At 38.6% G+C, this 27,069-nt stretch overlaps 1 protein-coding gene across 1 annotated transcript in view; it reads left to right on the top strand.

Annotated features, from left to right (window-relative positions):
* The window catches only part of SCIN (scinderin), a 50,420-nt gene extending 24,986 nt beyond the window's left edge, over positions 1-25,434 (top strand). Inside the window, exons 5-16 of the mRNA XM_050332660.1 lie at positions 9,277-9,369; positions 11,846-11,978; positions 13,323-13,411; positions 13,602-13,817; positions 14,984-15,105; positions 15,289-15,379; positions 17,766-17,936; positions 18,433-18,610; positions 19,458-19,579; positions 21,218-21,295; positions 22,615-22,675; positions 23,632-25,434. Of these exons, the coding sequence (XP_050188617.1) occupies positions 9,277-9,369; positions 11,846-11,978; positions 13,323-13,411; positions 13,602-13,817; positions 14,984-15,105; positions 15,289-15,379; positions 17,766-17,936; positions 18,433-18,610; positions 19,458-19,579; positions 21,218-21,295; positions 22,615-22,675; positions 23,632-23,765 (1,488 nt within the window). The 3' untranslated portion in view covers positions 23,766-25,434. The remainder of the gene's footprint in view (positions 1-9,276; positions 9,370-11,845; positions 11,979-13,322; positions 13,412-13,601; positions 13,818-14,983; positions 15,106-15,288; positions 15,380-17,765; positions 17,937-18,432; positions 18,611-19,457; positions 19,580-21,217; positions 21,296-22,614; positions 22,676-23,631) is intronic.
* Positions 25,435-27,069: the final 1,635 nt, after the last annotated feature.

Genomic DNA, 27,069 nt, shown 5'->3' with positions numbered 1-27,069 from the left:
TTCAATATGAAAAATACATTAATGAAGTCCTAAATATGGCTTTGGAAGTAAGTAAACCAAAGTATTTTATTGTCTAAGGCATCTGGAAAAAAAACGGACATGATTTCAGGGAATTTTGTGAAATGAATAGTAGAAATTAATTTCAGTCCCAGGGCAGAAGCAGTATTGAACAGTATGTAAAAAAAGAAAACTAATGCATTGAGAATTTGTACCTGTTCCCAGTGCAAAGACTCAGTAATACAAGCACTCAGAGAAGTTAACTACATTTTCATGAGAATGCAAAGACTTAAGCAAGCTAATGCACAGAAAATAGCAGAACTGCTAGCTGTAGTTTCTATCAATAGCTGCATTGGCTGCTCAGATGAATAGCTTTCACAGGCTGCTTTGAAACTGTGGATCAAATTTACTCCTCAGGAAGACTAATAGGCTTCTTCACTGGCATGGTTTTGGATACATGCAGGTGCCAGCAAGAATTTGGGTCATTTTGAGCAGTAAGAGTTTGTAGGATACAAACTCAATAGTAGTCCAGGGGGAAAAATCCTACACGTGCTTGTGCGCCTTTCACAGCAACACCCATCTAGTTTGTGGAGTGGCAGTTTATTAATCATTACACTGTTTGATTAAAATTTATGATGGGCTATGAATGTGCATACAAAGTACAAACCCCTTGTCCTTCAGGATACCAGTTTCAAGCTGTCAAAACTAGGCAATCTTTCTATTTACTGAGCATATCTCCTTCATTAAGGACAGTCCTTTTTCTTGATGGAAAGTTGCATTTAAAGGAATCAGTTACACAGCCTGTACTTGGACAAAACATTCCTGGCCTGGATTTTGGTACAGCTTTAATGCCTTACACCAGCTGAGCATTTGGCCCAGTGTTTCCCCACACCCAGGTAGAAAATCAGGAGTTTTGCCCGAGAGTGGCAGAGGCTGGTAAGGAGGACTTAAAGGCAGGTACTTAAATGACAGGGAACTGAACAGAAGCTGCAGGTGGCAAATACATCTGAAAGCCAGGCTTCTATTAAAGTCTTTAAATACAAATTTCAATACCTGCATTACAAATTTAACTTCAGAAAATAAAACGTTCAGGTGTATCATACTGCATGGCATGAGCAAAATCTTTTATGAACAGCTCTACTATGACTGAAAATCTCTTTTCTTATGTTAGGAAAGTTGCTTCTGTACTAGGTATTTTAGTGAATTTCTGAGATCCTAATGATTTTCTGGAAGTGCTTTGATCAAATTATAACATGTTATTTGTATTCTTTTGAGTTAGAAAACCACTCATCTTTATTATATTTCCTTCTTCAGCAGCTGTAGCACTTCCAAGGTTACTACGTTAGTCAATTATAAACCTATAATTACGTTAGAATATTAATGGAGTTTGTAATGTCTTTTTTTCCTTTCTGTGCTAGACTATCAAGAAATCTATTGATGAAAAAGTACCATAATTTTCAGGTTTTAAATGAGCACAATTAAGAAGACCAGCAAAAAGACAAGAGGTGTTAGCAGTTATCTCCACGTGGAGTTGTTTGAACTTATTTAAACGTACTTCCTCACAACAGGGGAATTTCATGGAGAAGATCTGAAAGAATAGATTTTCCTTGCTGCATAAAAACTCAGAGCTATGATCCTCCTGGAATCCTGCATCTCCCCAAGACAAATGCACCTTGAAGGAATAGGGTTTTTTTCCCTTTTTTCCTGCAGATCTCTCTTATCCCAGCCCCTGTGAAGAGCAACTGGGATCTGTGCTCAAGGTTGCCTTTCAAGTTTCTTAAGTGAAAGTTCTGTAGTGCAAGGAAAGGCTCAGGGAGGAAAATTTTGTAGTTTGGGGTTTTTTTCAGAGGAGTCTGCATATGCACAGACTGTTGTTCTGTCCAGGCCATGTAAGACCAGAGTAAAAGTCCTCTCACATCTGGGCAAGAGTGAAGAACAGCTGTACAGAAGAAAGCTTTCCATGCATTGTAGGATCAGTTCAGTATTTTCACCAACACCGAGTGTGTAATGCTGAAGGAATCTGTAAATATAATTATTGTATTTACTGCAAAGCAGGTTGTTAGGGCCAGGTCTTCTGCTTACATAACTCCCTATAACTTTGATACTATCTGGATTTACCTGTAAAAAACTAAGACAAAGGTAAATTAAGATGGATTAAAATACAATAAGCAATACTGCAAATTCTAACTCTTGAGACCTGTAAATCATAGCCACTTTGTTGAACGTTTTGGCTCCTTTACACAAAATTTGAGGAGGTGTAGGAGCTTTTAGACAAAAATCAGTTAGTGGAAGGCACCTAAACTAGCAGGAAGAAATTATTTTCAGAGACCCAAGCAGGATGTATCTCCTAGAAAAGCCAGATGCTCTCTCTTTTTTTTCTGTCCTAATAAATATTTCATTTATTTCAAGCATCTGCAGGAGACATTAGAGGGAAATCTGTCAAAAAACTCTCTGATTTGCCTTTTTAAACATTAAGGTCCAAATCTGTGCTCTGTCTTGGATGCAAGAGTTTGGGTGTCATACCGGAGAAGATCCTCTGTCATACCTGGTCTATTTGCTCTATGGGAATAGAAATGCTGAGCTTGTAGGCTTATTTATTTCATTATTATCCAATGCATAAGCATGCACTGTCATGCTTTATGACTTAAGATATTTTGTCCACAAGGCTTTCAGACAGAGATCTGCAAAGCTACAAAGACTTCTCTGTGTGCCTAAATTTATGTCCCAATAAAGCAGAAAAAATGGGCCTCTCAAGCACATGTACAAATCTCTGCAGGATTTGGGTCCCATATTTAATACTACTGCTGGTTTCAGACAAGGATGTAGCAAAGGAGTAAGATTAAAAATTTAGGTAGAAAGCATTTAATATAAATGCAAAAAGATGTAGAGGTGAGGTGATTGCTTAGCGCATTTTTAATTCTGCTGCAGGTAGGCAGGTCACTGAGCAGCTCAATTTTCCATGTTCATTCAACAGCACTAATGGCTACAAAAAGGCTGCTGTGTTTGCATAGTCATTGCCATTCACCCTTCTCGTCTCTTTAGTGTGGGATCACTGTTCATCTTAGAGGCATCCTAAAAACCGGATATTTGACGATAGTGTAGGCTGATTTCCTCAGCTCATTTCATGCACACCCAGTCTCAGAGTAAACAGATACTGCCAGCTGTGCAGTCCCAGCAGGACAGAAGGTAGCTTGTTTTACTTTGGAGACGAACTATTGAAAAAATCGAATTTGTACTCTCACGACTGGTCTAGATACTTCTTTTGTGAACATGTTATCCATGGCCAGTTTCACAGAGCAGAAAATTAATGTCAGAATATTGTTATCATATGACTAAAGGTTTTATATTCAAATTATCCCAGACAGATATGCCAAGTTGCAAATATTGTATGAAAAGCTGCCAAAGCCTAATGCCCTATTTTTAGGAAGCTAAGTATAGAGCTTTGAATAAAATTATGATTTGCATTTGAAATTCCTGAGATAACAGAAACTGGCTACAAATGTAGGCCACAATTTATGCATCAAAAGTGCCATGAGTAACTGATGTGTTTTGCTATTTTGTAGCAATCTGAATTCAGGTCAGGTATGGACCTTTAAGTCAGAAAGTCCTATGGATAAATTAGGTGGTAAACCCCTAGAAATCAACAGCATGCCAGAACTATTTGTTAATATAAACCATCCTTTTGTCCACTTCTCCGTGCATTGTTGCTGTTTCCCTCTTATTTTCAATCTGTGTTCAGATGGCTGGGAGGTCATCTGCTCAAGGTGAGGATGTAATGACATCTTTTGTTGCTGGAACAGCTAGTGAGAGGCAATTTCAGGCAGAAACCCTGGGAGCAGTTCAGTGAAAGGATAAATCGTTTCTCCTGTTGGGAGTGTAAGACTATGAATGTTTGCTCAGATTGAGTTCCAGGTTACAATAACCACTAAAATAAGCATATTTGGCTATTCATAATGTGACCAGTGTCAAAAGGCATTTTTGGCTGGCCCAGAATATCCTCACCAGTGGTTGTGCTCTGGCAGAGGAACCAGTAATCTAAAGTAATTAGAAATTAAACTTTAGCCAGTTTAGCAATGAAGCCCTAAAAGCCACCTTTGCCTGATGATCTTCTACATAGGTAACCAGGGTCAGCCAGGTGGTTACTAGCCTGCATCATGTTCATCCCTTCCTCTCTGTGATGGATTTTTTCCTTTTACTGGCTGCTGCAGTAGATACTTGAAACAATATTTACTTCAGAGAAACATTCCTTGTAATACTTCTCTCTGCTTTGAAAGTTAATAAAAATCTAAGCTTTTATCTGCCAATGAGTTCACACTGTGCCTTTCATTCAGATGTGTTGTCCTGCATGGAGGATTTATTCTGCCACAGCCCACATGTATACCTTGAGTTTGTGGAGCAGGATATACTTGCTTATGTCAGAGCATGCAGGAAAGTAAATGATGAGCTACTAGCCCTGATTGTTTTCCAGAAGTATTAAGTAATAAAATGTCAGACCATCTAGACAGCTTTAAGCTCGTTAAATTTCTTGCTTTTCTTTTTGTTGCTCTTAGAGTATAAAGAGTGCGGTTTGAGTGGTTTTGTGATCTGACACTTGGAATCACAGCCACAACTAATAGTTCACTTTCAGACCCAGAAACCTAATACAAACTGTTTATATTAAGAAGAAACTCAAATACAGTGCTAGTGTACACAAGTTAAACTGTATAAAACTGGTTTTTTCTCTTAATTAACCTTCACCTGACGTGTTCTTCAAGTATTGTTTTCCTGCTTGGATTTTCAGCCTCACTGAACTCCTTAAACTTTTTACTCCCATTAAATCAATATCAACTATTTCATAATGCAGAGCTGGCTTCCCCAGTTATGAAGACAATGTTTGCTATTTACCTTCTCACATTCCTTCAGATTAGAAACCTTTTGTCTGTGATTTCTTCTCTTCTTTTTTTAAGGTTGGAATTTCACTTGTGAGTAAAAACATTGATTCTGTGTTTTGCACTTCTCTGAGGGGGTGCAGATATTGACAGAGAAGAGCTCGTGCACATGCAATTATGAAACAGGTTTTGCAGGCAGGTTAAGCTACATTGCATTTACCACAAGAGTGAGCTTGAGCAGTTGTTGTAGATGATCCGCTGATTTGCATTATGATATTCTTGTGCTAACCCAAGAGTTCCAACGCAAAAGTCTAACAAAACTTAGCCAAAAATTTTAAAATTAATGCAGATTGACTTCCTGTTATATCCCCCCAGACAAGATCTAAAGGTGTGGAGTTAATGAATACTTTTGCTAAAACAACGCTACCTCAGCAGTCTGATGCTCTCACTGAGGGATCAGCTGGCATTAGGCTGTAGCTGTGGAAAGCAAGGCAGGCTCTGCTGTAGCCAGCTGTGGGCATGTCTTACTCTGAAACAGCTGTGAAGCAGATGAAGCCTTGAGTGGTCAAAACCCCTCAGATATACCGTGAGGTTAGAGTGTACACAGTGGCAGTCACTGCAGAATAGAGGCACTATGCCTGTGGGCACCTTTGCTGGGGCCAGTGTTGCTCATGCTTTTCTATTGATAAGCTGCATGCAGGAAGCAATGTTGGGGAGACGATAAATACTCTGTGGTGGATAAACAGAGAGCGAGGAGTGGTTTGACACTTTAAACTGTCAAGGACAGATAAGATGAAGTGATATGAACAGTCTCTGTGGTTTGGAAATAAGCTGCAAGGAAGGATGCTAAGACCAAAGAATGAAGAAGCTGGGGCATCAGCGGGTATGCTTTCAGGGTCTCTGATTACTCTTTAGGTTATTTTTACTTAGTAATGAATAATAATAATAATAAAAAAGTAATAATAATCATAGTAATATAATGATGTTCTTATTAAAAACCATTTTAAGACCTGTGAGTGCACCTGTGTATTTATTAGAGGTAAGGTTTGAAGTTTGCCAGTATGGTTGGACGCCTGGGGAAAAGTGTGGCTAGTCTGTCTTGCTTCCCGAAAAGAGCATGGCTATTTTCAGGTGTGTAGGTGGGATTTGCGGGTCTCAGTTCATGGCATATTTGTAAATTTGGGTCTCAAACCTCAGAGCACCCAGGAGAGCCAGCCTAGGGCTGTCGGTACACTGGGTCATAAGGTGTCAAGACTCAGTGGAGCAGCCTGACTGTACAGAATTATATGAGCAAAGTCCTGTGTAGATAAACTACCACAGGATTTGTGTGAAACTAGGAGTGTATGTAGATAGGTATCAGAAGACCAAATGTCCTTTAAATGATCTGTTGATAGAAGTCATTGTATTGGGGTACCTTGCTGAAAAGCTTTTGGAGCCTTTCACTGCAGTCTCAGCTGGCATGATTTGTTTTCTTTTTGATCCATCACATGAGAATTATCTATACAAAGGGAGGTGCCCTGGAGAGCTGCAGCTCAGCCAGCTGTATGCTTGCATAATGATACAACCCAATTCCAATGAACTAGGTAGGTGTTGTTTAAATAGTGTTGCAATCTTCTTGATAAAATTATCAGTTGTCATAATATCCAGGCATATGCCTGTGGACTCAACCATAGCACGGGAGTCTGGTTAAGAAGGAAAAAAGATCACTTCTCTGGAAGGCATTTCTTTGGGAAAGAACTTAAAATTTTTTTCAGCATAAACTTCTTTCTGTTTAAGCACAGAATTTTTCCTTCCACGATCTCTCTTATCTTCCAGTCTATAAGATAAACTGGCAACAAATGCATGTTGGAAATTACCAAAGTTTTTCCTGGCAGTACTGATGTTTACTGACTATATTTCCTACCACATCACTTCATGTATTGAGTATATATAGTGCATGCTGCATATCTTCACAAATTGGTGTCTTCACAGGCCTTAGGTCATTTATCTTCTATCATCTTGGGGTTTGATACCAACACGCGAGGGTACCCACTAGCGATTCAGCTCAAGGCTTTTTTCTGATGGCCGTGTAGGCTGCACAGCTCTTCTCACAAGTCCTGAATTTTCTCACCTGGTGGGAGGAGCAGCACATCATGTTCCTTCTTAACAAGACTCACCAGAATGCCAGGATCTACAAGCAACTGAGACTTCAAATGAAGGAGAAAGGGGCACCCTCAAGGCCCTTCTCCATTTATTTTTGGGCTCCTCTGAGAAGCTGCAAAAGAATTGCAAAAACGAGTAATCTATCTTTTCTGCTCCCCTGCTGAATCACAGAGCTACCTTTGGCCAGAGAAGCTACTGTGCCTTTTAGTGAATTGTGAAAGGATTTCCCTGGAATGATCTCATACCTGTAACTGCACCTGCACAAAGCGGGTTCTGACCCCTCTCTCTGTGCCAATGAACTCAGATTTCCTAAGATGAGACTTCTTGAGTCTGACAATAATTCTCTACCTGGCTCAGAAAAAGATTTCTACATGCAATTTTAAGACATGAACAGGTCAGGCCAGTGATCTAAACTGTGCTGGGCCCAATTTTAAAGCCCAATTTTTAAAGTATGGCTTCTACTTGGTTTAATTGCCACCACAGTGGAACACCTAGACTGTGCTGTGAATAGAGAGGCTTCTTGGTACCACAGGTATTCTGTGTGCACAGCAAGGGAAAACACTGACTTTAACTGCATCAGGAATCATTTTTTTCTTTCTCCTGTAAGCACCTAATTAAGCAGAGAACTAGTCAGTATGGACTTCTGGGAGTTTTATTAAAAGGACTCTTTTACCCTCTTAATTGTTACTGAAAGTCAAATGTTACAAGCCCCTCAAACTTGTTCAGTGTCTATTCAGGTAAAGATATATGCCTGTTATTTAGCAACTTTATGTCCCTGGCATTACAAAAACAACTAATTCTTGGAGCTCTGTGGCTTGTGTGTGGGCTGGTAGGAAGGGAAACGTTTTCAGAAACCTTGTGCCAATGAGCCCCCTATGCCCCTTGTTTTAACCATTCGTGGTGGTACTCTGTTATGAACATGTAGCCACTTGGCCTATAATATAGAAAATCTGCAGCCGTGTAGAGTAAATTCAGGAAATGCTGGCTGATACCTACTGAAAAGCTACTGATAACATCTTTCTGAAACACTCAGGGCATGACTTTCTTGTCTTAAATGAGTCACAGCCAAAATATTTTAGCTTAAATTACAACAATCACACTTGGTAAGACTATTTCAATTTAGGGTTTTTTTTACTGTTTTATTGACTTTACCAGGTCAGAAAACTCCACAGATGGGTGATTTCTATTAAATATTTATTCTGTGTTGTTTTTCTTTCCAAATTCTTTGCAGCTGTATGCTTTGTTGAGGTTTCCTGTAATCAAATATTTACAATGTTTTTGCGTGTGACTCCATGTTATATGCAAATGCACAGCATATTAAACATAAAATGCTCAAGTTAAGAGGAAGGCTGGCACTGCCCTTGTACCTGATGTTAATATTTAGTCACTCAGACATATCAATTACTACCTTCAGTCTGGGACATAATTTCATAGAAATCTGTAATATTCTGTATGTAACATTTGGATTTGGTCATATATGAATCATTAAGGAAAGATCATTAATAAAGTGTAACTAATCACGACTACTGACCTAACCCCTGTAAATTTCTTGTAGTGATAGTTGTTATAACATTGCCCATAGTGTAAAACTACCATGATGAAAAACAGCCACAGTATTAAAATCGATATTCTAGTGGTAAAGCATGAAAATGTATTTCTCACACCATAAATTAGACCCTAGCTAAATTTTCCCTATTAAAATGAGATCAAGAATCTGGAATTTTTAAGATTATTGAACTCATAATCTGATATCTTATATTGTTAATTGAAATAATTTATAGTTTTAACTAATATATTTTGCTCTGTTGGCTTTAATTTTAGTATTGTTGAACATTTTAAGAGTAATATTGTTCCAAAAATTGTAAGATGTGTTTGCTGACAGTTTAGGAGTTACTGTTAAGAAAAAAGGAAGACAGACATATGGACACACACATAGAATAGGATCCTATAAACCTTTCTTTGTGTGTGTGCGTGTGTGTGTATCCTCTGAAGCTTTTCTCCACATATCACTTCCTATCCCAGTATAGATGACCAGCAAATTGGCCTGTGGGAAAGACATCATGCAAATATAAAGCTTCTGGAGATCTGGCTCAGTTTTTAAAAATTGCCCATATGCTTGCAAACAAGTCACCCATGAGTTTGGTTATAGATTGGATTACATATAAAGATGATCCCAATGATTGGATTACTGGGACAACACATTAGTGTTTATGTATTTGTGCTACAGCACCTACTCTCTCTGCACTGAATTTGTTGTTCTTCTGTACAGGTCTTAGGGAGCAAGCCACAGCTTCCTGAAGGCGGTGATGACGATGATGAGCTGGCTGATATTACAAACAGGAGAAGTGCTAAACTATATATGGTAAGCTGTTTGTTTGTTTGTTTGTTTATAGTTAGGTACTCTCAATACCATGCATTCATTCATTCTGTGTATGTGGAGTTTGAGCTTCATTTACAGAACTGCTGTTGATTTGCAGCCAATGGACAAGTTTCTCAAAGCATGTCAATCAAGACAGGCCAGGTAATTTAAAGGAAAAAAATGAATTACATTTCTGTTTACTCAGGAACAGGGCCTATAAACCACTCAGTGCAGGTCAAAGAAGAATTAACTGGTCTTAAATCATCCTGTCTTCTTCATTTAAATAGTCAGAGTTTTAGTAGTCATATATGATTTAGTTATTCTTAGCAGAGTTTGATAGATAGACAGTTATGTTATTTTATATGGATAAAATCAAAGGGATTTGCATGCCAAATTCCTTTTTTTTTTGCAATGCCCTATTTCTCCTTTCTCACCTGCAATGGCTTAAGACCAACTGGAACAGTGCCACTGCCAGAAAAATTACTTACAAACAATGGATAAATGTATGGATAAATATATGCTCCATTTAAATCAGTGGGAGGTTTTTTGTTACATTCAGTAAAGTTATGATAGGCATACTGCTGTTTCCTAGAAGAGACATGGAATTTATTCTTGGACCTATCAAAACAGTATCTGATCTATGTATAACACCATGGAACTATTTATGAAAAACAAACAATTTCCAAGCCTCTATTTTCCATCTTTTATATTTTTGCCAGAGCTCCCCTTTCATTCATATTCTCCCGTATGAGAAAATATTTGGAAAAGGGGATATTTCTAATGAAATCTTGAAAATACTTTATCCTCCTCCCTCCTTCCCTCCCCACCACCCCTCTGCCAAATAAAAAAAAAAAAAATATTTTCTCTGGAAGACTGCAAGAAAACGTTTTTTACAAGCAGCTCTCACTAGCACTGAGATCTGGACCTTTCTCTTCAGCACTTTGTTCTCTGGCTCATGCAATGAGATTGCCCAGTGTGACAGCAAAGAATCTCACTGGTATAAAATGTGCTTTATTCTCTTCCCCATTATCACTCAACAAGGAGGATTTGCCCAACAAGTGGCAACACTGAAAGCACATAGTACTGCTGGATCCCCATGTGTGTGACCTTTTAGGTGCCATCTACAGTAGCCTCAAAGCTGCTGTGAAGTGTGAGAGAGGATGAGTCACTCCCTCCGCGGTTCCTGCATCCCACAGACCACAGCAGGATGGAGCCACCTCTCTCCCTGCCTCTGACATGATTTTTCCACTACCCATAATTGTGGCTGGAGTTTACAAGAAGTCTGTGTGAGGTGGTCAATGTTACCAGGCCATTTTTAGTCCCAGTTGTCTATGTGTTTTGTTTAGTTCACATTAATCATTCCTTTCATGCCAAAAAAATCTGGCACATCTTTATAGCAGGGTTTTAGGTGAAAAAAACGGAATGAAAAAGCAGGCCTGTGTGTATGATCAGGACCAATGTAGTAAGATGTAAATAGAGAAAAGAAAAGGCTTGAATGAATTTTAGAATCCTAAGAACTCTCTGGAATTTTTGTGGCTATGTAATAAATTCATCTAAGTACACAGTCCTGCTAACAGAGCTCTATTAGCTAGATTTAAATGTGCTGCAATATAACAATGAGTGCCAAAGGCAGGAGACAGGTCTGTGATGAGCCCTCAGAGTAGATATAATAGTTGATTTTTATTTGTTATGTGCAGTGTTACATTCCTTCTTGTGCTTCTGTAATATGTATCTTATATATATCTTATCATATGATGTATCTTACATTGTAATATAAGATATACTGATGTATTTAAAATTAATATTTAATTACAAAAGGAAATTAAGACTGCTAGAAAAGTTATTACAATAATAATCATTTATTTTCATTAGCAATAACTGGTCTTTTCAGCTATACAAGAGGGAATTTTAAAAGGTTTTAAAGGTCTACATGAACTTAAAGTGGTGGAAGGGGTTATAAAGCAGATTCTGCAACAGATTTTATATAACAATTTTCAATTAAAGAACAGTAGCTTATAAATGTAGGTATTTCATCTGTTAGTGTCAATGTAGGACTATTTTATTATTATTTCAAATGCTGTTTTTCAACATGTACGTGTCTCTTTGGCCTCAGTGTATGTGATTTGGTAGCAGGGACTCCACCACTTCAGCCAAGCACATAGAAGGGACTGAAGAAAACACAGATTTTTTAGCTTTGAGCAGTTGAATTGAAGTGGAAGAGAAACGACTTTAAAGAAGTTGTGTGACAGGGACTCAACAAACTCCCTAAAATTAACACTACATCTCCCTCTATTGGATGTAAAATGAAATGAAACAAAAATAATAATCATTGGCCTACTTTACTTTCCAGTAGTACACAGATTTCATATAGCCATATATGTAGGATTGGCAACTGATTTTTATGGTAATTTTTGGAGCAGAAATTAATTTGGTTATAAAAGCCAGGGTTGATCTAAATTTGAAATTATTGCTTTCTTAGGTGTCAGATGCAAGTGGATCCATGAAGGTTTCTGTGATAGCAGAGGAAAACCCCTTCTCTATGGCTATGCTTTTGTCTGAGGAGTGCTTCATTTTGGACAATGGTGCTGCCAGGAAGATCTTTGTGTGGAAAGGTAAGAGCTTTCCAAGACTTTGATACTTCTTTCTTTTTAGTAAATATTTCTCTGAGGTCTCATCAGTATGTGTAGTAGTGTCTACAATGGTTTTGTCTGAATGTTTCCCTGGAGAAGAATACTACTACTGGGGAATTAGGTCTGTAGTGGTGCTGCCATTAAATCCAGTGCTGAATATTTGGGTGGTTTGTTTTGTTTGGTTTGGTTTGGGGGGTTTATTTGTTTGTTTGTTTGTTTTTGTGGGGGGTTTTGGGTGTTTTTGTTTTGTTTTGTTTTTTGTCTGAGGTAGTGTATTAATTATTCTCTGGCATTTGCATTTTGTTTTACCACATGCAATAGCCTATAATTTATTGATGCCCTTGTCAAGACTCTCAAGTCAGTCCAGGAAGCATTGTTAGCATTTTGCTTGAAAACTTCATTTGTGGTTAGGGAAACATCCTTAAAAAGAAAATATTTTGGGACTGTTATGCTCAGATGGCCTAAGGTCTATCTGAATCCCTGATTCCTGATTTTTACTCCTTGTTACAGCTCCTAGGAGAACCAAGCCAACAGGATCAGGCATAAAATAAATAAAATATAATTTAGGTGCTTTGGCTGTGTCCCTTTTTGCTTCTGTGTGTATCCTCACTTTGCTACTGCTGGTAACAGTAATGTGTGATAAACCCTGATTAGACTCTGAGTCTCACCCTTGCATGGGAGACTGCAGTTATCATCTCTGCTGGACATCTTCAGACCACTATGCTGAGAAGTGTGAATTACTTCAGTAACAGTCTCATTCAATATGGGATACAATGTATAGTTTATCATGGCATCTGATCAGATTAAGAGTTTTTTGGAATATAGTCACTGACAGCCAGCTAGGATGCAGACCCAATACTCAGTGTCATCCCACAGGGACTTTCAGAGATGTCTAACACTGAGCAAGGCTGAGCAAGGAGCAGTGGATAGGGAAGGGTGGTGGTAAATTGCACAGCCCATCCAGACAAAATGAAATTTTCTAGTACTCAGACTGTGGCACTGCCTGGAGAAGTGAAGGCAGTTCTGGATGGCAGCTTTATTTACCATGTTGGAGCCCAGCAAAGGAAGAGTTAGAAAATGCGCGTACACACACGCACACACACACACACATGTAATTTAACTGTTTTCAAAGCTACTGAGGTACTGTTTCAGCCATTCAACTTCGTGTGAATCTTCTTGCTCATGCTATATCCAGCATTTGTGTTTTTTTCAAGACTGAGGAAAGAGCAATGTCAAAGAGAACCTGGCTCAAGGACATCTTATTTTTGCAGGTTTTGTGAGCTCATTGCCCTTTCTCATGTGTTGTTATCCTTCTGTTTTAATCAGGCAAAAATGCTAACCCTCAAGAGAGAAAAGCTGCCATGAAGAATGCTGAACAATTCATACAGCAGATGAATTATCCTGCCAACACACAGGTGTGATCTATTTATGAGGTGATACCAGGACAGCATGAGCTCTGTTAAAGACTTTGTTTTTAAGTCATAAAAAAAAAATAAAAATTATGGGAATAAAAGACATAAGAGCAATATTTCACTAACATATAATTCAGAAAAGTTTCTGTTTGAGTAACTTTCCTTCCATTTCATGTGTCTCCCTTCATTTCAGATTCAAGTCCTTCCTGAAGGAGGTGAAACGCCAATTTTCAAACAATTTTTCAAAGACTGGAAGGATAAAGATCAAAGTGATGGGTTTGGCAAAGTATGTGTCACAGAGAGAGTGGCTAAAATTGAGCAGATTGAATTTGATGCTACCAAGTTACATGAGTCTCCACAAATGGCTGCCCAGCATAACATGGTAGATGACGGTTCAGGGAAAGTAGAGGTAATTTTTGTATTGTATTAAATTGTATCCTATCTACTTAATGTGTTCTGCTACTACTACTGGGATAAGCTGCTACTCTGTGTTTTAATTTTATCCTGTTGTTTAGAGTAGCACTACATTAGAGACTGTTACTTCTACCATCAAAAAAGTTGTTTTGAAGTAGAATCTCTTTCAGCTGTATGCTGGATTATGTTTTTGTGCTTATGAAGGACGTACCAGTCATCGATAGAAATCAAACAGCAGAAATATTAAATATTCCCCCTTCTACACCGTACATTATAAATATGTACTTTAAACATGATCCTTAGCCTAGAGAAAAACTTCTAGCTCATATCAGCTTGAAATCTGGGGTGGAAAGACTTGCCCTTGGAGTCAGAAATTCACATGTCTTTATGTATATATCCAGTCTGGTTTCTAGAGGAACCTTCTTTGTCCCTACTGTGTCTCTTGGGTAACCTGGATTTGGAGAAAAAAAGATGACTGTACAGCCTTTCTAGATCTGTCCATATCCCACTTCAGGACTCTCTTTGGACTATACAGGGCTGGCATGGCATCGTATCAGCATGGCCTTTCAAATGCAGATTGCATGTTAGGTTTCTGGAAGAAAAAGAAGGGATGAATACTTACTCATTGGTCTGTTTTCTGGGTTTCTGGCCTCACACTTGTGTTGGTTCATAGGTTTGAGCCAAAGCAGCTTAGATCTGAAGCATTTTTTTCTGTACAATTTTAGCAGTATGTTTTTGGAGAGGAGTTGTTAACTGAACTGGGCTGTAGAAATCTGCCTAACAGTGTGTTATCTGACTGTAGCATGCCTCTTCAAAATGATATGATAGTTTTATGATGAATAATAATGTTGAGCCCTTCGTGTCATATTGTCACCTTAAGGTGTTAAGAAAATAGGTTCAGCATAGCACTGTGAGGTGATTGTGTGCCACTAAAGATCATGACAAAAGAAAGTATATTGCAATCCATTGTTGATGGTCATTATTCATTCATTCGGTGGGCACAGGGTGTGTCTGTCTACTTCATGAAGCATCCTTCCTGGTTTTATTCTACAACACTTGGGAATATAACAAAGGTCACTCAAGGGATGAGGCAGTAAATTGCTTCATGGAGAGTTTCAGGATGAAGCTCAGCATTCTCCAGTGACTTTCCTGTTTCCCCAGATCTGGCGTGTGGAAAGCAGTGGCAGAGTTCCTGTGGGACCTGAGACATATGGACAGTTCTATGGGGGTGACTGTTACATTATCCTCTACACTTACCCCAGAGGGCAGATCATCTACACGTGGTATGTTTGGTTGCCTTTGCACAGACCTCCAGCACATGGATATTATTTTATACTGACTTTTTGTCCTTTTGAGTAGAACCATGTGTAAGTGCAAGATTGTTCACTGTGCTTGGTCATGCAGGATAAACTCTGGGTGATGCTGAAACTGAACTTAACCATTGCCTTTCTCCTTGTCTTCCTCAGGCAAGGAGCACATGCTACAAAAGATGAACTGACTGCATCTGCATTTCTGACTGTTCAGCTGGATCGGTTATTGAATGATCAGGCCGTGCAGGTTAGTGTCTTTTGGATAAAATTCAGCATCAACAGAGCATGTGATATATGCAAATTTCAATGAGAATTGAAAGGAAGAGGTTGCATTTAAAGACTTAAATATAAATGTCAATTGCTTGTGGTCTATATCAAGACCAGCACCATTGGCTCCTTTTAAAGTCAATTAAGTTTTCCCATTTAAATGATCCTTTCTGTACGCAGGTGTTCAAAAGAACACAGATAGACTGAAACCTAAAACTGCCTTTTCCTTCCTTTGACTTTCACTGTTCAAAAATTAGGTTTCAGTCCTGCCTAGATTTACACACTCTGTGCATGACTGATGAAGACTGAATGATAAGATCCTCCTGGGCAACTTGCTCCGAAGCAGGTGTCTGACAAATCAATGAGCCTATGAGAGCTCCCCTGTCTCCTTTTGATGATGGTTGAAGTTGTGATATTTAGCACAGACAAGACATCTGACTTTTAGAGGGACAAAACTAGGAGATATGAAAGCTACATGACCACCAGAACAGGAAAGCCTGCTGGAACTGTGCAACAGGGTCTGATTTCTCCTTGCCTCAGTGAGGAAGGTAACTTGGGTTTTTCCCATCCCGTAGTGCTTGCAGCTCCATGAAATACACTTCCTTATGTGCAGAAATGGGGTGTGCAAGGCAAAGCACAGGACACTGACAACTAAAAGGCATGAGGAGATAAGCTAGTCCCTAGCTTGACTAGCATGTGCTCTCCTTACGTCACTTGTGAGAAGTGATGGGTAGGTGAGGACACACGAGGTCTCCTCCTTTCGCAGAAAAGCTAGAGCTGTAAGATGGCAAGGGAAAAGCAGAGACTTTATAGGCAGCAGGAGATAATTCTGTGATTTCCATTTCTTAAATACAAAAGTAAAAGGCTTCCCCTACCCACCCAGGTACACTTAATTCAGATGGTACACCATACTTTTAGCCATTAATCAGTTATGATTTATGAATGAAATTATATTAAGGAAGGATTAGAACACTTCTAGGTAATTACTGCTTGAAATATTCCTAACGTGTTCTATATTTGGACAGAGTCCAGCACAATATGGTCCTGCCTCATACCTATGGCTAATATTAATACTATAGTAATAACAATATTGCTACTAACAACTGCAATAGTAAGGTGCCTAAAAAGTCTTTCTGTTAAAGCTGCAATAGATGTGATACATAAAAGCACTTAAAGCCTGCAATGATTTTAGGAATATATGTATGTATGTACATGTGTACGTATACATAAGTGCATATATACACACCTATGTATTTATGTATGTGTGCATTGCTATGCAAATAAATAGAATATATTACCTGTGCTTAACGTCTGTATCAGCAGTATTTGAAAGGTTTAAGTGTGCTATTTTGTATGGTCACTAGATGGCACGACAGTACAAATCACCATTAAAAAGTCAGGCTTGCAGGAATATGTTTCACCCAGCAGTGTTTGAATTTGGGATTTCTTTCGGGTTTGTTTGGGTTGTTACTGGGGCTTTTTTGTGGTTTGTTTTTTTCTTCCTGTTTGTAAAATCCTGATGCACTTTGTCATCTACAAGTGTATGTGTCCTCTGTTATCCTTATCAGACAGTCTATCCACCTGGGAAATAAGTAAAAGCACCTGCTCCTGCCCAGCTGCAGCTGCCCCTCTGGGCACCCCGGCTCCCAGATGCCCCAGGCCTCAACAGGGGCTCTCCGCTTCTCCTACTCTTTCTTTCTGGGAGTGAAAGACAGGGAGTTGCAGCCTGCCACCTTGGCGGGTGGTACTATTAAAGGAAGAATTAATGGTTGTGTACAAATAACCTTTATCATACATTGACCTAAAACCAGTTGTTCTTCATAGTGCAGTGTGGGTTTTTATATGGCAGTAGCATCTTGTGCATCTGTAATAGAAGTCCATTTTTGTCATCCATTTTATCCTCTGGAAGATAGATTTATGATCATCTTTTTCATCCTCTTGCAGATAAAATACATGTGAAAATAATGAATAAGTTGAATAACCATTCTCTTCTGCTTAAATACAGGGTACCTAAGCTTCCAAGACAGTTTTTCAGGGGAATTAAGTCATTGTATAAAACACTATGAAATGACAGTTCTTCTGAAAAAGAGTGATTTTCTTCTTAGCAGCCATTTTAATTAGCTAAACGTTATGTTAGAAGTTTGAATCTTGTCTTTGTGTCAGCATGATTGACAAAAAAATCTCACAAATACTCTGACTCTATATGTCTGGAACTATATTTTTAGAACTTCTCAGCTTGCCGCTTCTCATTTGTGCTGACATGCATAGCATTATTGACTAACATCCCCTATGCTATTCAACAAAGACCAAAAATAACCACCTGTGTCCTTTTGTTTCTTTTATTGCATTTCTTTACATATGTACAGATCCGAGTCAGTCAAGGCAAAGAGCCTCCACATTTACTGAGCTTGTTCAAAAACAAACCACTTATTGTCTACAAGGATGGGACATCCAAGAAGGAAGGTCAGAAACCTGCTCCACCCACACGACTCTTCCAAATCCGCAGGAACCTGGCAGCCATTACTAGGATTGCAGAGGTAAGGTCACCTGCTAATTAAACCAACTGCTCCCCACGAGCCTCGCTGACAAATCTTTTTGGGTAGTCACAACTGCTAAGAATACAGAGCTCCAAATCCAATCCACTGCTCTATGTGACCAACCCATCTAATAAGCCAAAGAGAATATGCTGTAACCGGCTGCAACCAAGCTACATCATTCAGAGGAAACTGTAAGAATACACACAGTTGACAGTCAGTTGACAAGGAATAGACAAGAAGTCAGCAGCCCCTAGGAGATAGACTTTGTCCTCTTTTATGAGATAGTCTTTCCTACTGCAAACAGTCCTAAGTTTTCCCTGCCAGTCAGTTCCCTGTCTTAAGTTCTTCTCTAATTTTTGTCAGTATAAAACTAGGGAAAAAATGAAGACCAAAAGCATAGCTGATTAACACTTCTAAACATTTTATGTAAACATGCAAAATAGTCATTACATTATTTGAAAATCTGAAGAATAAAAGAATTTCTTTTTTGATCTAGGTTGATGTTGACGCAACGTCACTAAACTCCAATGATGTCTTTGTTCTCAAACTGCCAAACAACTCTGGCTACACCTGGATAGGAAAAGGAGCAAACACAGAAGAGGAACAAGGAGCTCAATACATTGCCAGCATTCTTAAATGCCAAACTGCTAAGATTAATGAAGGCCAGGAACCAGGTTAGTATGAGGTCATGTAGCTGCTAATAGACAGCTGAGAATACACAGCATGCATGGTGATACAGTCTAAATGGTTTTTGCAATCCTATATTTTGTGGGCAGAAGCATATGCTCACACTCTGCCTTTGAGAATCCAACCTGACATTTACCATGGGGATCCATCCAGAACTGGCTGATGCACGAGCAATGCAATGCCTTGGAAGTCTGTAGGACAGTGGCCGGAGCTGCAGAGGAATGAGGTCCTTTCTTTATCCTGAGTGTCTAAGAGGGGGGAAAGAAAGCACATTGATAAGGTTAAGAGAATTGGGATTGTTCAATGTGGAAAAGAGGAGGCTTTGGGGTAACCTAATTGCAACCTTCCAGTACCTGAAGGGAGCCTACAAGAAAAATGAAGAGAGACTATTTACAAGAGCATGAAGTGACAGGAGAAGGGGAAATGGCTTCAAACTGAAAGACAGTAGGTTTAGATTAGATATTAGGAAAAAGTTCTTTACTGTGAGGGTGGTGAGGCATTGGAACAGGTTGCCCAAAGAATTGGTGAATTTCCCATCCCTGGAAGTGTTCAAGGCCAGGCTGGGTGGAGCTCTGAGCAACCTGGTCTAGTGGAAGGTGTCCTTGCCCAGGGGTGCTGGAACTTCCAACCCAGGACATTTTATGGTTCTATGATTCTTGCTAGATTTGCAAGTTATATTGTTATTTTGACGAACTGCAGGAAACACTGTAAGAAAATGCTTTCATCTTTGAGACAGCAAATAGATTGTTTGAGGATTCCTGAAACAATATCTAACAAGGTAAAACACAAAATGTTAAATCCAGTGGTGAATAAATTATGTGTTGTGTATTTCAGAGGAATTCTGGAAAGTACTTGGAGGTAAAAAAAAATATCAGACTTCATCCCAACTCTTGACAAAGGCTGAAGATCATCCCCCTCGCTTGTATGGTTGTTCTAATAAGACAGGTAGATTTATTGTAAGTATCTGAAGGATACTTTCCTCAGTGTTTTGTAGTTTCTGATATATTTTGCCTCAGTGGACATTAAATTAATTTGGGGATCTGGCTTAGTTAGCTGTTCTTGGCAAGAGCTAGAGAGTTGACATTTCGTGCTTTAAACAATTCAAACGCAGTGGATGAACAAAATAATTAATACTGCAGAAGTTTGCATGCAGAGCCTGCTCTGGCCTGGAACTATAGGCTTGCAGATGCAAAAATATAAGGTTCTTGCCCAGTCAAGAGCAATTTAATTCTTGCAGAGCTTTGCCAGATTGCTATCAATTTGCTGAGAAAGTGCAGGTCAGTGCCTTGCCTCTTACGTGTTTGGTAGTGGTGGTGAGGAAAAGAAATGTTGCTTGCCAAAAATCCCTATCAGTCTGAAATTTTCCTTAGAGACTTAAGATGTGTAATTATGCCTTTAAAGTGTTGGCCTGTGCTCAAGGAGGTAGGAAGACCTATTTCCTTGGCAGAAATACCCAGAGCTAGCTATTCAGTGGGTATTAAGTCTGTGATTCAGGCTTAATTACTTACCGTATTCTGGGAGGGCAACACTGTGTCACTGTTTGGCAAGGATGCACTGATTTTTAGGCAGGGGACGTAGCTGCCTATCATCTGCAGTCTCCTTAAAGCATGGCCCAGTCATTTGGAAAGGGATAAAACAAACAGGATCCTTTAATAAGGACTTTAAAATCTTATGAGAGTAGTAAAGTGTATTCTTCTAACAAGCTTCTAAAATACTCCTGTGAAATACACTAATAGGAACCAGCCTCTCTTTAATAGTCTGCTGGGAGCTATGGACTTGCTTTTTATTTTAAATTCCCTCCAAATTCTGAGAAATCCCCTCTTTCCTGTAGCATTTCTCTAGTAACTGAGTCACCACCATTAGAGGTCCCAGAAGAGGAAGATCAGACCATTCTGACCTTCTGGCCGCTGTAACACAGGGTGGGGAAAAGGAAGGTCTTTTGCATCTTCTGCTTATCGTTCCTTTAGCACTCCTACACGACCATGCATAGCCAAAGCCTTGGCAATTCTTTAAAAGTAGGAAACACTAGCTACATTATTATCTCCCCTTCTCATACAGAATAATATTAAACTGCCCTCCTATCCTCTTCGTTCTTGGAAGAAGCAAGCAGTCTGTCTTTCCTTTGGGCGCTAATCCTCAGTGGCTTAGTCAGCTGTGATGTTGCATTGTCTAGTGACTGGGAAGCTTGGTTGTGTGTGTATTTCATCACGGAGCTCACTCACCGCAAACCAAAGCTGTTTCTTTTTCTTATTAATGAATGTAAGATGCATGAACATATCAGCTGATGTCAGCTTGGTTGGTTGGTTCAAGATGCTCTATGGAAACATCCCTGTCTCCTCTTTCTGGCAGACCTCTGTCCCAACTTAACAATAGTCAACAATTACAATGTAAATCCTACCAATTCTACAAAACTGAGAGCTGCTTTTATAGGACATGCCATTATATGATTTGGTTTTGATCCTTTAGGAGCAAAAAGAATGGCTCACTAGCCTTTGCACTTATCCTTTTAAAAATAACTTTGGTCTGTGCAAAATTGTATACCTTGATAAATCATTAAAAACAAAACAACCCTCAAAACATAATATCCTTTTTAGATTGAGGAGGTCCCTGGAGAATTCACTCAGGACGATTTGGCTGAAGATGATGTCATGTTGCTGGATGTTTGGGATCAGGTGAGCTGTGTACTTGACCACTGCTTTTTGTGAGAACAAGAATAATTTATTCTTAACCACTTAGTTCATGAGATGGGAGGAAAAACCACATTGTGAGAATGGAAGCTGTTTTGTTTTCTTTAATTTATACCATACACTATATTTTTTGAGCTATATGACGTGCTAGTGTGAACATGCATGATTGAATTTCCAAGCATAATGTGAAACCATGTAAGGTACTTCCTATTTAAACCAATATAGCGTGCAAAAGTATAAGCCCCAGCAGTGTTCTGGAAGGGTTCTCAATAGTGCATCACTACAATTTATTAATTTTTTAAAAAATATTATTGCATTAAAGGTATTTAGAAGCCACAAAATACATGCAGCAGCAGCACCTACAAAAAGTCTTAGAAGAGAAAAGGACAAACACTAGACCCTTACATGAATTTCTTCATGCTAGAAACTGGGTGGAGGATGACAGAAACAATCTCCATCCTTTCCCAGGTTCACTGAAAACTGGAAATGTGGAGAGCTTTTTGAATGACAGACAAACTCACTGTGGATGCAGAGAGCACATCTGTTTCTCACAGTGTATTCTCTCTACCCTTCCTCTCCTCTTGGAGGGAAAGGGGAGGAGGCCACAGATCCCATGCTTTATTTGTCTTCTTCAGCCTAAACCTTAAGGAACAAAAGGCTGAGGTTTTTGGAAATGAGAAGGAATGTCCAAGGCCCATGTGGGAAGGAGTGATGGGTAAGGTGGGGGAACACCTGGTTGGAAAGTAGCTGGGACATACTGACTCAAGTAAGAAGAAAAGAAGTCTGGGGCACATAACAGGTTTTCAAAAGGATTCTGGGCAGAAAAGAAAAAAAAAAAAAAGAAAAGGGTGTGTGTGGGGTATTGTAGATCAAGGTTATGGTTGTTGGGTTTTTCAGTGCATTATCTAGCAGTTGCCTGGGGAAGCACTGATCATGGGGCACAAATGTTGGTGCACACACAGAGCTCAAACCAGAGACAGTATTTATACCTGCAACCAAAGGGCAATTTCCTGGGCAAATTGTAAAAGACATCCATGGAAATGGTAATTAGATTTCCTTTCATCAGAATACATAAAGGTCCAGCCTTCCAGTGTCATAGAGAGCAGTGAGATATCAGAGGACATGAGTACGGTCTTTCAGATGGAGAAAAAAACGTCAGTTGTGATTTGTGAGAGCTGTGTATCTCTGCAGCCTTTTCATAGTGTATATTCTTTTTCCTAGTGGAATCAACTATTTTGTACTTTACCAGCTGTACACAACTTCCTTATAATAACATTGGGTCTGTATCTTTCCTCTGTTTGCAGGTTTTTGTCTGGATTGGGAAGGATGCTAATGAAACTGAGCGACAGGAATCCGTTAAATCTGGTAAATCAAATCAATTTGGCAGAATTCTGAGGTAGCATCAATATTAATTAAAGAAGAGAAAAATATGATGTAGAAGAAATGATGTAGAGATGTAGTTACATTTACAGTGTTTAGAAGTGTTATTGAGCTTATTAGGATTTAATAAAAAAATTATTATTTTTGCCTTTAAATGTGCTTTAAAACTCTGTAAGTTTATGAAGGATAAAATTAATCAATATAGCATTACTAGGCTGCAGAGCTTTTTAAAAAATATATAGTAGAGCTCCATGAAAAGAAACTGAACTGAAAAGAGAAAGAATTTACAAGGAGGTCCCAACTGAGCTCCACCCTCACTAATGTATATAGAGAAAGGAATGCGAGCAAGTCCTTACACTGCCACCCTCCACTAAATTAAATTTGCAGGAGGAAATTCCAGTTGCATAACAAATCAAGACAATTTACATGGAGTAAGTAGTAAGTAATCAAGAGATTGAAAAATTGTGCGTCACCTCTGGTGTGACTTCACATAGCTGAGCCGTTCTGATGTAGTTTGTGCTGAAAATGCTTGCATCTGTTTCCCTGGAGCAGCTGGGGTTACCCGGCTATGTTTCCGATATGTACTACTGCCACGTTGTGATGTCAAGAGAAACTACGCTGCCTTTCACATGAGAGAAATGAGAAGCTTGTGTATCCTCACAGCACCAGCAAATTCTTTCTCCTGTTGAAGAGCCAAAACCTAGCTGTATTGTAATGAACTGATCAGAATAGCAATCCCTCTCTTTTAACTTCATGGAAAATTCCTTCACTGCCAGCTGGGAGAAATCAGCAATTACCTGATCATTTCATTGCCTTTGAAATAATTAATTGAACATTGTACTATAGTAGCCCTGGGCTCTTTCACTATGGCTTTTAATGTATTTTTTATACCAAAGGAATGAACTAATATATTACATGTTTTATTTCCTCTCTGCTTTCAGCCAAACGCTATATTGAAACAGATCCTTCTGGCAGAGATAAGGGGACCCCCATTGTAATTGTGAAGCAGGGGCATGAACCCCCAACATTCACAGGCTGGTTCCTGGCTTGGGACTCCAACAAATGGAAGAATTGATCTCTCCAACGAAACTCCAGCTTCAAGCCAAAGAATGATCAGAGCTCAGCTACTTCCTAGTATTTTTAAGCATAAGCTTATGAAACAATATGATGCATCTGTTGTTACACTTTCTTAAGCTTTGATATATTTCTGTGAATAACCTAGAAATTCTTAGCACTGGAAAGGATAAATGATAATTGTAAACTGACCAAATGAGATGAGTGGGGCTTTTCTAGTAGTAAATACAGTAGAGTGCTACCAATCTTTAATATTTTAAGAAAGAAATCTACTTTCTTTAATCAATTGATTATTCAAACAAGCTGTGGATCAGTTTATTTTAATGTACTAAAATGGGCCAAATTCTGCCTTTACTTAATAAGCCAAACTAATACCACAGAAATTCCTTTAGATTAAGGTAAGCATAATATTGTGCAGAAATTTGCCTGATAAAGGAATAATTCTATATCTGTTGCAAGGGTAGGACTAGACCTGATTTAATTACTAGGCCAGTATATTGCTATACTCACTTAAAATTTCAGATGATGTCTGATCCACATCTGTGAGCTGTGGCTTGCAGGGGACAAATAAGGGGTGGGTATTTTGAGAAAGCTGTGCTTAACATGTTTGCTTGCTCCACATACATACATGTGGAGCTTTGGAATGAATGCTGTTAGAAAATTAAGTCGACAAAGGTTTTTTTGAGGGACTGTCTAGCTTATTGTTAGGAATTCCATTAGATTTGTCTCTGTGAACCAGCTCCACCAGGTCTTTTTAACCAAAGTTCTTAAACATGTTGTAGTGCACTAGTGCTTTGAAGTGGAAGCAGAAGAAGCAACAGCTTCAAAAACATACTCTGCCTTAACCAGACTGCACTTAAGCCATACTTTGCCTCAGTTGCCTTACTCAGAAATACTCAGTGCTTTTTGAGCATGCAGATTGTTCACCTCGTTAGGTGCAGGATATCTTTCTAATTTTCTGTGCAGGTCTTAGACAAATATCAAGCACATCAAAAACGAGGAAACCTGTAGCATTTCTGGGAATCTGGATGAGTATGCACCACAGAATATGGCTTTCTCTTTTCTCTCAGGCACAGTAACTTGGGCTTTTTTTTTTATTCTGATGAATTTAAGAGTACATTTTCAAAGTGGCTTTTATTTGTAACTTAGCCAGAAAAGTATACTTATGGGTAGTGGGCAAACTTCTTAAAATCTTGAGCATGGCTTTGATCACTTATTCTGTAATGCTTGTTTTAAACAACAGTTTGTACAGCTGTAAATCATGTCAACATGGCTTTTTAATGACAGCATTTCAGTTGTTTTATTATTCTTATAAGTGAGGTTGGAAAGTGAAATTTTAGACATTTTTGTATTTTTTTTAACATGACTGATTTTGAATCTGGGTAATGCAAAAGAGCAAGTTTAGTCTGAGCTGAAAATATCAGTGATAAAAGAATTGCAAAGCTAAGAGATTAATTATATGAGTTTGTTAGCTTTAAACATTTGTTTAAATCTCTGCTAATATAACTGGGCTGTAATAAATGTAATTCAATTTAAAATAAAATTACAAAAAACAGTATTCTATATGCCAAGCTGATCTTCCTCTCTCTGACATATTGTTGGTCAGTGCTTCCACTGCTATCTAGCAAAACTTCCTAAAATAAACGAGTAGAAACCTTCCTTTTTAGATGGACAATGCAATGAGAAGTTATTTGGTTTTACTTTGGTGCCATTTTACCCAATGGAGGCTTAATTCTTCCCAACAACTTGAAAGTTACAAACCTAAGGGAAAATCGAAGAACTGGGTGCTTATTAGCTTGTTATTTTCATCTTTGAGAAAAACTACCATTGTTATCAAACTCTTTGGTTTTATAACTTTTTATTTGCAAAAATGACTACAGAAATAGCTATTTTTTAAAATAGGAGGAAGCAGTTTTATGTTTGTTTTTAAAGGATAGATCTTGCTTTTTACTTGTAAGAGTAGATAAGATGTCCTTCTCCTGCTGGACGGAGCACAAAGAGCTTTTCAGTTTCTCAGTCACTGAACAGGCTGTAATTATCTGATTGTCGTCTTCAACACATACATATGATTCTTCTCATTTTTAAAAAATAACAGTTACAGTAGCTTTTGAACCAAGGATTAGACAAGATTTGCCCTTCTTGTACATAAATATCTTCCGGAACAGTGAGGGCTCTGAACTGGCACAGTCTGCCAACATATTCTCCAGCACTGTGAAAGCCTCTTTTCAGTTCCCCCACACAAGACAGAGGAGCTTTTGTGGTCTCCTGGCCTGGGCGTTTGAGTTTGTAATACATTGTCCTGGCACGTTGATTACTGATGTTGAGAAGAGCATTGAGAGCTCATAAGGGAACAGTGTTCTCAACTGGGCTTTAAGCACAACAGCTGCTAGCAACATTGTTCTTGGGTTTATTTGCCAGTGGGGAAGTTTATTTTTCATACATATATGTGCAGTACACATTCTTGAGGGAGGGAAGGAGGACAGACAGGATGGACTATGAGTGCTTGGAAGTGTTAAAGATTAAGCTGTTTTCAAGAAAATATTTAAGTACATAACTATGAATACACATAGCAAACCTTGATCTCAGAATAAATAGAAAAAATTCTGTAGATCACTACAGTCAAGTTCAGTCAAGAATAAACTACACTTGCATTATTATCAAACTGTAATAACATGTTCACTCTATTTGTAAAGGCAAAATCAGACCCTGATTTAGCAGTTTCATTATGCTACTAAACAGAAAGTATTCATGTTCTATTGGTTGCAAATACACCATCATTTTTCATCTTTATTTCAGTGCAACAGAAAGATGTTAGGAATCCTTAGAACCAACAGAACATCATAGTACTATATAGTATTTATATTACATAAAATACTATAATCTTAGACTATAACTACAGATTGTGCAGAGGAGAGGAACCAATTTATGGAATCACTGCTCTAAATACCCATTTTGACCATAGCACATAGTGCTATATAGCACCAGATCTGCTGTAAATGATTATGTTAAATGTAGCTAGATTCAACTGAACAGTTTGATTTCTTGCCAGTGCAGATTCACACAGGCTTCACCTGCACCAACAAGAAAATAAGGGAGATGGGAGATGGTAGACAATGGGGTTGCAGTATTATCCCTCACAGGAGAACTAAAGAATTATGCAGAAAATACTTTGCTCACTGGACTGTAGCAGGAGATGCTCTCGGACATCTGTATAGGCTACATGAGCAATTCTTGTTATGAACTTTCTCATCTTCTTGTAGTCTTCATTTTTACTGGATCTAAAAGGACTAATAAAGAAAACAAAA

This window comes from Myiozetetes cayanensis, unplaced genomic scaffold (genome assembly GCF_022539395.1).
Source record: "Myiozetetes cayanensis isolate MyiCay16 unplaced genomic scaffold, myiCay2020 scf1, whole genome shotgun sequence".
NCBI lineage: Eukaryota > Metazoa > Chordata > Aves > Passeriformes > Tyrannidae > Myiozetetes > Myiozetetes cayanensis.
The sequence above is the reverse complement of the archived record's forward strand: the minus strand, read 5'-3'. Positions and strand labels throughout refer to the sequence as shown.